Source organism: Perna viridis, chromosome 7 (assembly GCF_037379345.1).
Source record: "Perna viridis isolate PV_CMFRI_1.1 ecotype Kerala chromosome 7, ASM3737934v1, whole genome shotgun sequence".
In the NCBI taxonomy this organism is placed as follows: Eukaryota; Metazoa; Mollusca; class Bivalvia; order Mytilida; family Mytilidae; genus Perna; species Perna viridis.
The window spans coordinates 47,430,618-47,441,966 of record NC_142451.1 but is presented as its reverse complement, the minus strand read 5'-3'; the positions used below and the strand labels follow the sequence as shown (position 1 = coordinate 47,441,966).

At 34.6% G+C, this 11,349-nt stretch overlaps 1 protein-coding gene and 1 pseudogene across 1 annotated transcript; one reads left to right on the top strand and one right to left on the bottom strand.

Annotated features, from left to right (window-relative positions):
• Nucleotides 1–6,595: 6,595 nt before the first annotated feature.
• On the top strand, nucleotides 6,596–7,699 carry LOC148613030 (uncharacterized; annotated as a pseudogene).
• A 1,068-nt stretch (nucleotides 7,700–8,767) lies between these two features.
• LOC148613029 (uncharacterized) lies at nucleotides 8,768–10,749 on the bottom strand. Its single transcript, XM_088595006.1, has 3 exons — nucleotides 10,572–10,749; nucleotides 9,924–10,091; nucleotides 8,768–9,099 (listed from the first exon to the last, which is right to left on the bottom strand). The coding sequence occupies exons 2-3, from the start codon at nucleotides 10,060–10,062 to the stop codon at nucleotides 8,813–8,815; spliced, it is 426 nt and encodes a 141-aa protein (XP_088451132.1). The 5' UTR covers nucleotides 10,063–10,091; nucleotides 10,572–10,749; the 3' UTR covers nucleotides 8,768–8,812.
• Nucleotides 10,750–11,349: the final 600 nt, after the last annotated feature.

The following is an 11,349-nucleotide window of genomic DNA, read 5'->3' as shown; positions in this document are numbered from 1 at the left end:
AAAGTAACTAAAATCATACATACAAAGTAACAAAAGCAAATAAGCAACTCGGACTCCACTAAAAACTGGGAGCATGGACCAGGTGCACCGGTAGGGTAAGCGTTCTCTGCTTTTCTAGAAACACCCGCCGAGTTTCTCATAAAAAGTCAAGTCCGGGTAGACAAACGAGGAAAGGAAAACCATGACCCGTTGAATAAATCAGTTTTCATGGTGCAGATGGATACACCATAACGATCCACGAGTTCATGATGACGACCATAAAACTTTAATCTTGTAGCAACATAACCCTGTTCCAGAAGCCTATTTGTTAGAGTTCTAGCGCCATACAAAAAGTCTGCGTAGTTTCGGCAAGCTCTGGCATAACGTATGAGTTGTGATATGAACACTCCATACGCAGGTGTTGAAGGGATGTTGCCACAGATGAAAGGAAAGTTGACAATTCTGAATGAAAAGTCATCACGTTTGTCGTAAAGTTTGGTCAATAGTTTTCTTTTACCATCGATTTCTAAGTGTAGGTCAAAATATGAGGCTGACTTCACAGTGTCTGTACTATCCTTTATCTCAAGTTCTTTTGGGTATGCGATGTATCAAATCCCCGAATTTAGGATTGTTTAAAGATAATACGTCATCTATATAGCGGAAACTGAGATTACAGGATCTAGCCAAACGATATTTTTTCTTTCTGATCAGATCAGCTATAAAGTCAGCCTTATAAGAATGAAGGAATAAGTCAGCAAGTAAAGGAACACAATTTGTTCCCATTGGAATGCCGACCGCTTGTTGAAAAACACGTCCACCACACTGGACAAATATGTTGTCGATTAAAAATTCCAGCATTTTGTAAACATCTTCCTCTGTATACTTGGAAGATGATTTGGAATTATTTCTTACAAAGTATGAGGAATCGCTACCAAGAACTATATATTTGTATCTAGGTGTACCATCTTTTTTGAAAAAAAAACAACGATGTATAATGTTTTTAAGTCGGGATTTTAACTGCGTATGGGTAATAGAAGTATTCAGTGTTGAAAAATCATAGGTTTTAATGCTATTATATTCAGATAATAGTCTTGAACTGATTGTCTCCAAAAGATCTTTCGAATTTTTCAGGATCCACATTGAATTAATACCACTACGGGAGTAACAAGTGTTGTGGTAAGACTGCAGACCCTCTTTGACAGTTGTGAGTATAGAAGTTAAAAGTTTTGAAAGAGGTTTGGTGGTACATTTTGCAGATCCAGCTATGAAACCTTGTTTGTATGGATTCTTAGGAATTTAGGAATCCAGTACATATACGGTAAATCACAATCATCGTCCTTGGTAAAGAGACCAAAAGTGGATAGCACAGATTTATGGTTTTCCACAATCTCTTCTTTGGAGAGTGTGGTAGCAGTATAGGTCTTATCACTGCTATTATGTTCTACGTTTACCTCTGATTATAAACATTGGATGTAGAACGTTTTGCAGATAAAAGCAATGTTGTTTTGGACTTTGTCTGCTGGTACGACAACATATTTGTCATGTATAGTAGACAATGTTTTTGCTACATCGGGGTTTAGCCTTGGCACTCATTGATCTACTTAATACTTTCATTCGTTTCAAAGTAAAGACCTCACGGCCTTTAAACACTATGACAGAGAATCAATGTCATCTTGTTCTCGTTTTATCCATTTTCTTGCATAGTCCTCGACGACATCCATAAGAACATTAAAGTTATAATTCCAATTCATGGAGCGTGGTTCACGATACTTGGGACCTTTAGAAAGGATATTACGCAGAGATTCGTTTTTGATAATGGTTAAATCTTCCGTAATGACGTGACAAGAAGGACCATATTTGAATGGAGAGAACAGTCAGGTGGTTTAGCCTTGAAATCCTCGATCTGGAGGTCTGCAATAGCCTTTTATAATTGAAAATTTTGGATGCAATGGGTGAAGTATAGGAATATGAAATAATTGGTATGGATTTATCTTTGAAATATGGGGGAATTTTGTTGGTAACGTTTTTGTGATGGAGGATGTTAGCCAAATTAATTGCATCTATACCTTTGTTGACAAACGGTAGTGGAAGAAATGATCGTTTTTCTTCATCTTGACTTTTCACTGGTTTAAAGAGTCTGTGGAAACCAATATCCAAAATGATGGCAACAAGTCTGTATAATGATGAGGTGGGGTCAGAAACAGGAGTGTCAAGACTTGTTTTGTAGAGGGGGTGTAGTAGAGTGAGAGGTATAGAATAAAGTTTGGTTCTAATGTGATGAAGTCCAAGAGGTTTTTGTATGAAAGGAAGGATACCATCTATGGAGACATCATGCAAGTTAGATGACGTATAGTGACGATGACCATGACTCCTTTCCCGTCTTGGATTTTTGTCAAATAAATTCATCACATTTATGCTATTGTTATATTGGCTTGAAAGGTTCCCACAAGTTTACATTTGTAGTAAAAAAAAGGGCTAAATTAGACAACCTTGGGTGTCTCTAGATTTCACAAAGAAGGTTTATTTCTGATGCTTTGCCTACTGTGCATTTAAAAATCATCGTAGAAAGTTAACCTCTGATACAGTCAAACCTCGGTAGCTCGAACTCCAAGGGACCATTGAAATGCGTTTGAGTTATCGGGAGTTCGAGAAATTGAAGTTCGTATAATTCCGGATTTTTTTCGGTGCTGGTCCGAGTTTGACTTTATCGTTAGAAATTAACTACTTCATACGAATTTGTGTTAGTTCGTGGATCTTTTTCATTCGCTTTCGGGAGATTATGTTGATTTGTGGACATTAAAAATGCTGTGTTCGCTTTTAAAAACGTTCATAGTTCGAGTTCCTTGGTCAATAATTTGTTTTCATCCGATTTTCTTTCATGCTTTTATCATATCGACTTCGGAACATTCTCGAACTTCAATCAGTTATGTTAAAGATCAAAACTACCTAATTAGTGATGGCTTAAATGTTACCTGTAATTAATTAAAATGACACTGATTAATGTTAGGGTTTTAGTTTTTCACACCTTTTATTACCTAAAGCTAAGCTGACGAAATTGCTGACGAGTTCGAGTTAGTGAGGGTTATTCTCTAAGATTTATTACCGAACGGACCGACTAGTCAGTTCGAGTGTTCGAGAAATCCAAGTTCGAGAAATCCAAGTTCGAGAAGTCCAAGTTTATATTGATTATATAGGAGAAAATTTGGTACTTTGAATTGTGTTCGAGAAATCCCGGGTGTTCGAGCCATCCGAGTTCGAGCGAGTGAAGTTCGACTATATTAAATGGTTTCCATAGTGTCTTAAGATCTTCCATACGCTTTCTCTCTGTCAAAACTTCTCAAAATCTATGACATTAATAGTTAATTGCCTCTCCTACTCTATGTTTCTGAGTATAAAGACCTGGCAACTGCTGCTCTTTCCTTTTCTGAAGTACTCCTTCTTTTAATTTGCTGTCAACTGCTGATTTAATCCTATAAACAATTATCTTACTGTAGATCTAACTTGGTATTGATAATGATGTGCAACCTCTCTAGTTATAATAGTTGGTTAGATACCTGTCTTTGGCATTTCATGATGTTCCCTTCGGACCATACAGTTGATGTTTTCATTCTGTCACATCTATGATTACTCATTCATAACTTAAGCTGTTGTTTCCCACTTTTGTATTTAATTCGCCTATAATGATGGTCATATTAAACTTAGAAATCTTTCCTAGTCAAGCTGCCTCATTGAAATAATCTTTAACATCATATTCTATGTCATTTGTTGGAGATTGAAGTGTTCACTGGTTTGGAGTTGAGGCTTGCTCTAATTATCATTTCATTCACTGGATTTTCGGTCTACCAGTGACTTAGCAGCTGATTCACATGAAATGATTGCTTCATATTCATGATGTTGTCCATCTATTCTCTCAGAGAATATAATTGTCTTGCCTGTATTTGTATTTTTTTCGATATATTTTCTCCTGCACTCACTAATTACTAACATGCGTAGATTGACCTTCATTATCTCTTTTAAAATTTGAGCCTGCTTTTCTGTCTCATATATGATACGGACATTCGCGAAGCTTATTAGTTTAGTTCTCGTATTCAGTATACTCTTCGTGCTGCTAGCGAGCTGTTGGATTTCGCTAACAACATTAACACATGTATGATTCTGTTAGTATCCTGATGTCTCGAGAATAGATGAATTATTACTTGTCCTTGTTTACGTAATCAATACAGTTTTATGAGGAGAGATTACCCCTGGCTTAATCTTCAACCAGGTGGACCAAGGATTTGTCTTCAAAGTTTACTTCCTATAGAATGGTTGCAATTCACAGTTTATGAAACCCCTCTCTTCAGTTTTTTTCTTTCTCCTAGGTCAGTTACCTGCCAAAGGTAACAACCATCATCTGGCCGGCTTTTCAATCCACAACCTATGAGTGCTAGGCATGTCCACAACCTATGAGTGCTAGGCATGTCCACAACCTATGAGTGCTAGGCATGGCCACAACCTATGAGTGCTAGTCATGTCCACACGGTATTGGGTCTTAACAGTAGCTCTAGCACCCTTGTTTCTCCGATATTCCCTGCAATTCTGCCCAACATGCTGGATCCAAATTGATATGTATTGCCATCAGGAGGCATCGGAGGAGTCTTGGCAGTTTAGAGGCTTTAATCTCCGCTACACTAGACGCATTATACTTCCCTAAAGGTGAACCAAAACACGAATTATGAAGCAGTCTTTGTAGGAATAATTCAAATTCTGTAATATGTGATACACCCCAAAAAGGCTTCATTTTTTATTTTTGATATTATGTTATTTTATGGGTCTGCATAATAAAAAGTATAGTAGTTCATTCCGATCTGTCTGTACTTAGGAGAAAATTTACATCGAAAATCTAATAGCCTCTTTTGTATTTCAGCGTTACAGAGTTATCTTCCTTAATATGGTATTGAGATTTCATATCACATCTCATTCGTTATGACAGAGCTCGCCGTAACTACGCAGACTTGTTGTACCGAGCTAGACGTCTTACAAATAGGCTTTTGAAACATGGTTATGTTGTTAAAAGATTGAAGACATCACTACAGAAGTTTTATGATCGTCATCATGAACTCGTGGATTGTTTCGGCGTATCCATCTAAACTACCAGAACGGCTTTGTTTAACGTGTCATAGTTTTCCTTTCCTCTTTCGTTTACCCTGGACTTGACTTTTTATGAGCAACTCGGCGGGTGTTACTAGAAAAGCAGAGGACGCTTACCCTTCCGGTGCTCCTGGTCCATGCTCCCAGTTTTTAGTGGAGTCCGAGTTGCTCATATTTGCTTTTGTTACTTAGTATGTATGTGTGTGTCTGTTTTCATGTCTGGTCTTTGTCCCTGGATTACATATTTTGATTTCCTCTAGAATCTTGGTTTCTTTGATTACTCCTTCGACCAAATAAAAGCTTAAAAAATGACCAACTAATTTTCCTCAACTACTGCATACTTTATTTTTACATTAAGTCTTTTAATCGTTCCAGAGGGTTGAGACAGATCATATACAACTCGTAATGTCTAAGCTGCACATATATTATAAAACCGTTCTTTCTCGAATAAGCTGTAAAAAATCCTAGCAGACGAATATTGTCGCAATATATAAATATTTAGGATTATTTAGGATTTTAGGGTATTTAGGAATTTAATTTTGTATATGTTAATTTTTGTCGGTCCTTAATTGAATGTTATCAAGTAATTATTCCGAGGACTTTTCTTTTTGACGCTTTTTTTATGATTAAAACCCATGTGTATTGGATATAAAACGTTTCTCTTGTACCTGTACTTTAACTGAACACCAATCGCTCTTTCATTTGCAACGAAAGAATCGATTTGACTAAGTAATATCAAAATACTAGTATAAAAAATACAAGTTTCAACTAGACTGTCTATTTGTCAATTTATGAAGCATATCATCTACGATGACCTTTAATTTAGATGCATGAAATGATAGAAAGCTTGTATGAATTTCTTCATTCATCAAAGATAGGCAGATATCTACATGTAGATGAAAATTTCGAATTTCACTTATACTGAACATTCATATTAAACATTATTATATGGACATACTTCGAGGTCAGGTTATTGTATATGATAATTAGCCAAGTAGGTCATATATGCGCATATATTTTCTTCAAATATAATTTACAATTCTATGGATTGAAGGACCAATTATTGTTATGCCTCTGATATCTAATAGGTGAGCCCAATCAAGGAAGTTTTTTGTCATACCACTGGTATTTGTTCCATCTTTGTATTGTTTAATTTTTATTATATGATATTATTATACGAAGTATGACTACTTGTTATTATGCCCTTTATAAAAACCGTTTTTTTATGTTGGTTTTGCTTCCTGTTGTTTTACAGAACGATTGATGGACCTTTATAAATATAAGTCTTTATTTCTGCAGTATAGTACAAAGAGTTACATACATTGAACAACCGAAATACATATCGCTTAAATTCAAAAATATCAATCATACAAATGTTGAGAATTGTGCTATGCTATACACGTGTATCAAAAGAATAACTTTTCATCAGCAGCATTAGGACTGAATACCTAAGAAGGTCAAGATTATTTATTGCATAAATAGCAAGATGGAGAATATGTCATATTACGAAGAGTTACTAAATAGCAGATTTAACGATAAACTTATGAGCAGCACAATCTTAAGTTTGATTGGTGCCATAGTAGGTATGCTAGGCAATTCCGTCGTCATTTTTGTATACTGGTTTTGTATTTAAGACAGAGGAGAAAGATACTTTTTGCTATTGTTAGCAATTGTTGATTGGACGGCTTGTTTTATTCTTTGTCGTTATAATATTTACCTTTATATATTCTTGCCCAATCTTTCTGATTTCAGGAGTGCAATACACCGAACAATTATTTATGAATCACATCGTGCGGACCCTTATTTGTAGGTTTTCCATTTCTAATTCTTCTATGGTTAATATATATTGTGGATTATTGACTCTAATTACTCTTGGTAATGTTATTGTTACAACAGCATTATTTGTACATATAATGAGACGTTTAAATACTGTATTGTCTGGATTTGAAATTAAGATGACCAAAAGGAAGAACGATCACTCACAAAACAATTTTGAAACAACGTCAAAAGATATTGAACCAAATAACAGCAGAACAGACGATAATAAAACTAACGATGCCGACAAAATGAACAAACTTGAAGAAAATGTTTTCTCAGAACAAAAGAGAAACGACGAAGTAAGAAAGTCTGAAAAATTAAACACCGATGATAATAAGGTTGAGAAAGAAGAAATGTCTAACATAATATATGTGAAGATGAAAAACAAAAATCAAACATCTGGGCATAGATTTATAAAGAAACGGATCACAGTCATGTTGTTCGTGATTGTATTGGTATATGTGCTGTCATATATTCCATCTTTGGCGATCTTAATTCTTTCATATACGATAGAAGACTTTTCATTCATTAATGTGTCAAAGTTGGACGCGGCGACATGGACATTTCTTGCTCGTTTTGTTTTTTTTTTAACCATATCGCTAACCCGATCATATGCGGGCTATATGACACTAAGTTCAAAGATGAACTTTCAGGGTATCAAAGTGCAAACACCGAGACACACAAAGCAAATAGTTCATAATTACTGTTTGAATAATAATTCAACAAGTATCTGCTAAATGTGAAAATGTCAAAACGTACTCAGTTGATAATAAATGCCTACCACATGAGCCTCGGTTTATATGCCTAATTCAAACTAATACATTGTTGTGATGTAATTTAATAAATACGTTAGGTGGAGTTATGTAGATCCGGTAGATGTTAGTATTTTTTTCGCAAAAAAATTTAAATGACAGAGGTACTAGCATATTCTACTTATATTAGTATCAGCACTATAAATAATTATGGTTGTCATCGATTTGGAATGATTGATATGAAGTTTCTGTCTCATGGTTAAGACAAGATCTCTCTAGATTTCACGTTTGATCAGTTTGATAATTTCATTTCTTTTTAATGTTGTTCTCACTTTTATTTTTATTATCTTATTTCAATTTAAGCGTTGTAGCTGTTTATTATAGATTTGATACAATATCTTGATACTAATTCACGTATCAAAACTATTCAAGATTTATTTCAAACTTTCCAAGAAAACTCAAACGTTATGCCAGAGCTTGCCGAAACTACACAGAATTTTTGTATCGCTCTAGAATTCTAACAAATAAGCTTTTTATGGAACAGGGGTATGTTGCTACAAGATTGAAGTCATCATTACAGAAGTATTATGATCGTCATCAAGAACTCGTGGATCGTTACCGTGTATCCATCTGCGCCAGGAAAACTGATTTGTTCAACGTGTCATATTTTTCCTTTCCTCTTTCGTCGACCCCGGACTTGACTTTTTATGAGCAACTCGGCGGGTATTTTTAGAAAAGCAGAGGACGCTTAGCCTACCGGTGCACCTGGTCCATGCTCCCAATTCTTAGTGGAGTCCGAGTTGCTCATTTGCTTTTGTTACTTTGTATGTATGATTTTAGTTATTTTATGTTCTTTGTTGTGTATGTCTGTTTTACATATCTGGTCTTTGTCCCTGTGTTACATTCTTTTGACTACCCTATAACTTTGGTTCCCTTGATTGCTCTTCCATACTTTCTTCACTGCAAGCTTTTTTCCTACGGTGATATCCTGTACTCTGGATTCTATTGACAAAAGGATGTTTCATCTTCTTAGTGTTTTTTTAATATATCGTATTCATTTTGCCTGTTTCATCGAAGTAAACAACTGATTGAAAGTCAAATAATATCCATAGTTCTAGATTTAGAGGAAATGCCTATCTGTTTACATCAAGATTTATATAATTATCTATGGATCTTAGGCTTGTTTCTGCTATTGACTCCATAGATTGGCGAGACTGATTATCAATGGACATGGCTGACTGCCTTTCCTGTGCTCTAGTCGACTGGGTATCATCTATATGATTCTGTGACCGGTGGTATCCAATTATACGACAAGCTTGACTGTACGATGGTGGCAATCGAATGGATAGATCTGAGTATGCTGGTGGCAACTCAGGTGGCAGGTTGTCGTCGCCTGTCGTAAACACGTGTTGCAAATGCCCTGTTAAGCAATACAAACTATAAAAACAAATAACATAAGGCGGTCACTATAATAAAAAACATTTACCAGTTCATTTCATTGTATGACACCGTACATTTTGTGGTCGTTTTTGTCTTTTGTTTGGTTTTCTTTGTTCATTTTTCTTTTTCTTGTTGTCTAGCTTTTGCTTTCGACAGCTTTGCTTTACATTTTTGACGGAATTACATTTTTAATACAAATTCGGGTACACAAATCGCCTTAGCACCATTCGTTTCTGATTCAACTTTACACACTGTTTTACACGCAATGTATTTATTCCAATTTCTTCTTTTATTATATGAAATCTTTTGTATAAGGAAGTTGTAATTTAACCTTGTGCTGAGTTATTTTTTGGTTGATTTTTTTTATCTTTTTGTAGAATTATTATGCGCGGTTGGTAGATTGTATGATATTTCAGTATACTTTTCAGTTTAAACACGACATGACATGCAGCATATATTCAAAGTACTAAGATCTCACATATTTGTTTAAAATGTTTTGTCTTGATGTAAAAAAAATTGTACAAATCTATGTCACCTGCTACAAAGTATTTGACTTTCAAACTCTAAGACGCCATCCCCTCCTAGAGATTTACCAGAACTTTCGTTTATTGGCATAACTTACAAACTTAACCTAAATAGTTATTTATGTGGCAAAAGAGAGAAAATCATTGTGTATATACCGATGAACAGATATTACGTGTAAATTTTGTACGATACGTTCGCAACATCAATAAATAGTTATTCTCTTTTAAGAAAAATTGACATATATGATATTATATTGTTATCAATTATCTGTAAAGATACCTTGATTGTTGTCTGGGTCATTGGTACTCCATGCTCCCCATTTTGATTGGATCCAGTAGAAAAATAAGACAGATAATAGACAAAGGATAACCGCTACAAATACTGCTATTGGGACTATTATCAATTCCGTCTTTGTCATGTACGGATTTCATAGCCGGACACTCGCTCCTATTGTAAATAATGAAACAATGCGATAGAAAAAAAAAACACTTGAGTAAGAAATCGTAAATGAGACAAAAATGTTTGCCAAGCAAATTTAATTTAATCGTAAAATAATTATCCCTTATGAGAATAATGTGTTTTTTTTATTTTTACAGAATGAACAATACAGACTAGTCTATTGTTTAAAGAAATCGTTTCAAATGTTTAAGAATAGAAATAAGAACAATGAATTGAGAGCGTTAATATGGTACCATTAACCGATGGATGATGTAATTAACAGTCAATTTATCATTTAAATGGAAGACTGGTTTCACGATAGCATGGTTGTTTGTAAATAAAATTAAATAACTTATTATTATCTGTACTGTATCATGTAATATTTACCTGTGTTTAAACAGGTGAAAAGTAGTGAGAATTACTGTATCTACTGTACCATATCAACTCCCTACATTCAAAAAACATCAACAGAATAGTTTCAAATCTTACCTTTATGAATTATGAAATTGTGTATAAAGAAGCGTGTACGGCACTGGTCAGTTAGATTATATCAGTATCACGTATATGTCATATCGCATGTGGCAACATTAAAATGTTCAGCGAAACACAGTAACATATATCTGCACATTTATTTTTCCATGTGTATACCGATTAAAGGTAAATAACTTAAAGTAGTTCTCTTTTAAGTTCCGTAAATGAACCATGCAGTAAAATGCAGTAGGCACATATTTAGAGATATTTGATGCTGTCATTTAAAACTGCACATGTTTGTATAGATTTATGTTGCTAGGATAATACTAGATATTAATTAGCTCGGCTGTTTTTGGTTCTTAAGTTGCGGTTCCGTTTATTTATTAAGGGTACTTTTATCTGATTGTCAGAGCGGCCAAAAGTACAGAGTAACCTAAAAAATCAAAACCGACCTTTCGCTTCATACGTAAGCTAGTGCAATTGACTGGTTCGCATTTAATCAAAACTTTGGATAATAAACTATATCTTCTTGATACTGTGAATGCAACAGAGATTCGAGATCAATGATTAAATGAAGGAAGTTGAGAGAGTGCAAACAAAAACAAAACTGAATATTTTTTCTTTTCTGTTTTTGTTTTTTTTTTCAAAACCACCAAGAGAAATTACAATAGGATTTTGTTCAACTCTTCTAAATCATGTACCAAACTTTTGCACCAAGGTTACAAACACGTCTCATATGATTACAAAAATCACTGTTATAACCAACAGTGACTGGAAATTGTTTTGTGTTGCCTGT

Coding starts and splice junctions, on each gene's coding strand:
- LOC148613029 (XM_088595006.1), bottom strand. CDS start 10,062: ATGACAAAGACGGAATTGATAATAGTCCCAATAGCAGTATTTGTAGCG. Junction 9,100..9,923: donor TGACCCAGACAACAATCAAG/GTATCTTTACAG, acceptor ATTGCTTAACAG/GGCATTTGCAACACGTGTTT.